This window comes from Empidonax traillii, unplaced genomic scaffold (assembly GCF_003031625.1).
Source record: "Empidonax traillii isolate 1590-97213 ecotype Southwest subspecies unplaced genomic scaffold, ASM303162v1 scaffold1019:size274861, whole genome shotgun sequence".
NCBI classification, from domain to species: domain Eukaryota; kingdom Metazoa; phylum Chordata; class Aves; order Passeriformes; family Tyrannidae; genus Empidonax; species Empidonax traillii.
Window position 1 is genome coordinate 63,834 of NW_020956212.1, and position 2,688 is coordinate 66,521.

The 2,688-nt window shown below is 51.5% G+C and overlaps 1 protein-coding gene across 4 annotated transcripts in view; it reads left to right on the forward strand.

Annotated features, from left to right (window-relative positions):
* LOC114068243 (metabotropic glutamate receptor 7) overlaps positions 1–2,688 on the forward strand; it is a 137,936-nt gene that overhangs the window by 63,491 nt on the left and 71,757 nt on the right. For all 4 annotated transcript variants that reach the window (XM_027904196.1, XM_027904194.1, XM_027904195.1 and 1 more), the window contains exon 5: positions 2,417–2,617. In XM_027904196.1, the coding sequence (XP_027759997.1) occupies positions 2,417–2,617 (201 nt within the window). The remainder of the gene's footprint in view (positions 1–2,416; positions 2,618–2,688) is intronic.

The following is a 2,688-nucleotide window of genomic DNA, read 5'->3' on the forward strand; positions in this document are numbered from 1 at the left end:
TGGAAGGGACCTTAAAAACATCCACTCCCACCCCCTGCCATGGGCAGGGACACCTTCCACTAGCACAGGTCCAGCCTGGCCTTGGACACTCCCAGGGATGGGGCAGCCACAGCTTCTCTGGGCAAACCTGTGCCAGGGCCTGGCCACCCTCACAGGGAAGGATTTCTTCCTAATATTTAATTTAAACCGAATCTCTGCCACTTTACCCCATTGCCCCTTGCCCTGTAACTCCAGGCCCTTGTCCAAAGTCCCTCTCCAGCTCTAGAGTAGGTTGAGCAGATGAGACATCAGTGGTGCAATTTGGTGAATACAGAGCCAAGCCTTGAAGAAGGAAATGTAGATAATTAGAGATGTTCGTATAGGGGGGTGTCTCTTTGCTTTCATTGAGATAAATCTCTTTTGTGGATATATTTGGACATTTGGGTCAGTGCTGGCCTTGGCAGTGCTGAGGGAACAGTTGGACTCAGTGATCTTACAGGGCTTTTCCAACCTCAACAACTCCATGATCCTTCTTGTTTGTAGAATTTCTGTTCTTATCTCTGTGTGCTTATTTGGAATTCTGGTCTGCTGCCTCTTCCCTCAAAGAAGATTAAAAAAAAAGGGATTTTTTAGGACTCTGCCTTTTTCTCGTGAGCTGAAAACAAAATTGGAAGCCTTTGCTCTCAGGCTGGGTGGAGAAAAATCCAGCCTGGTGGCTGAACCAGGACAGCACCCCAGGGGATGGCCTGGGCTGGGCTGTCCCTGGGGGGGTTTTTTTGCAGACCCTGCTCTGCTGGGGGGGGAAGATGGTGGGGCTGGGGCTGGTAAAGCTTCTGGTGGTTAGAGCAGCAGGGAGAGATCCAAACCTGCCAGTTGAGCGGCAGCGGGAAAATGGACTTCTTGCCTCTATGAAATCATTAGTTCTCACCGTCATTAACAGCTTGATTTCCTTTCCTTATTGGTATCAGCTAATTTAAATTCACTCAATCCTGTCTCTAATTAAGGGTATTAACAAAGAAATTTCTCCCACTCCAACACTTTGGAACATTTACTTTGATTGAACATCTGAAATATTTGCAAGGGATGACTCCAAGGCCTGGTTTCTTGGAGCTGCTGGCAGTGCCCAGCCCTGCAGGTGCTGCAGAAAGGTGAGCAAGACCCATGTGAGGTTAGAAAAGTGGGATAATGCAGGTAGAACGTGGGACGTGGTGTTGCCACCCTTGGAAAACAGTAGCTTGTGCTTGTGGTGCCTCGTGGCTGCAGCTCAGGCCACTCCCCAGCAGCAGTGACATTCCCTGAATCCCTGTGAGGTGGGTCGGTGTGGTGACAGTTTGCAGCTGCACAGATTGAATCCAGCAGGTGTTACCTGGACAGGGAATACCAAGGAGTTAGTGGGCAATTCCAGGGGAAAAGAAATGAATCCCAGATTCCCGATTCTCAACCTGGGGTGTCTCGCTTTGAGCTCTGGAAATACTGTTTGGTTTGCACCCAGTTAGTTACCTGTTCAGGTTACCAGAAAGGCATGAAAGCCACCTCAGTGCCTTGGGTTAAGGCCACATCACCAGGCTACACCTCCATCCTGAGCCTGAGGGTGGGAGAATGGTTAAGGCACGAACCTTCCACTTCAGATGTTTGGATTCACCTATTTTGTCACCGCTCTGGAGTTCTTCAGCCTGTTCCTGATTGAAGTTCTGATTTTCCATGTGCACAAGCCGTCCCTGCTCTCAGTTTTTCTTGCCTTGCCCTGTGTGCTGAGCAGCTGCCCAGGGTTTGTGGTTCCTGCACAGCGGTGGCCGAGCAGTGACTGTCACCCTTCCCCAGCACAGCGTTCCCCCCCTGTGCCTGGGGTGGTATTAAGGGCTGGCTTCCTTGAGGGCTCTCCTGCTAAAATATTTTAGAGTCAGTGGATTCTGCAGGACATCTCAGCCTCTGCAGGCTGGGGGTGCCAACACTCAGAGCTTCCTGAGATGCCATTAATACCCTCATGTTCCTCAGTTCTCCAGATCACCCCTTTGGTGGCATCTCTGAAGTGACTTTTTCTTCCCTCAATCTGGCCCCAACTTTCAATTAGAGTCTGGGATTTGCAGCAGAACAAAACTTTAAATACCAGCTGTACTTATTTTAAATACTTTCCTGTTTCAAAGCCGAGCTTTGGGAGTTTTTGGGACCTGGAGTTTTCTCTCTCTAAGGTGGTCCCTGTAGATTAGGGCTTCAGGTTGGTGATCATGGCAGGGTTTCTCTGGATTATGCAAAACAACTTGCAAGAGGTGTCAGTGATTCTGGTAGCCATAAAAGAGGTTTGTTTATGTTTTAATTAGTAAAACCCTAGCTCAGAATGCTTCTCTGTGTCGATTGAACGCGGCTGTTCAGATGTGCTCCGGGAGGGGGTTGAGCGGAGGCCAGTGCTGCTCCTCACTGTGGCTGGTGTGTCCTGCAGGGCAGGAGCGCATCGGGAAGGACTCCCCGTACGAGCAGGAGGGGAAGGTGCAGTTCGTGATCGACGCCGTGTACGCCATGGCCCACGCGCTGCACCACATGAACCGCGACCTGTGCGCCGACAGCACCGGGCTCTGCTCCGACATGGAGCACGCGGGGGGCAAGAGGCTGCTCAAGTACATCCGCAGCGTCAACTTCAACGGTGAGCACAGCCCCGACACCCACCACGGCCTCTGCACCTGCCACAGCCCCGACACCCGCCACAGACCCTGC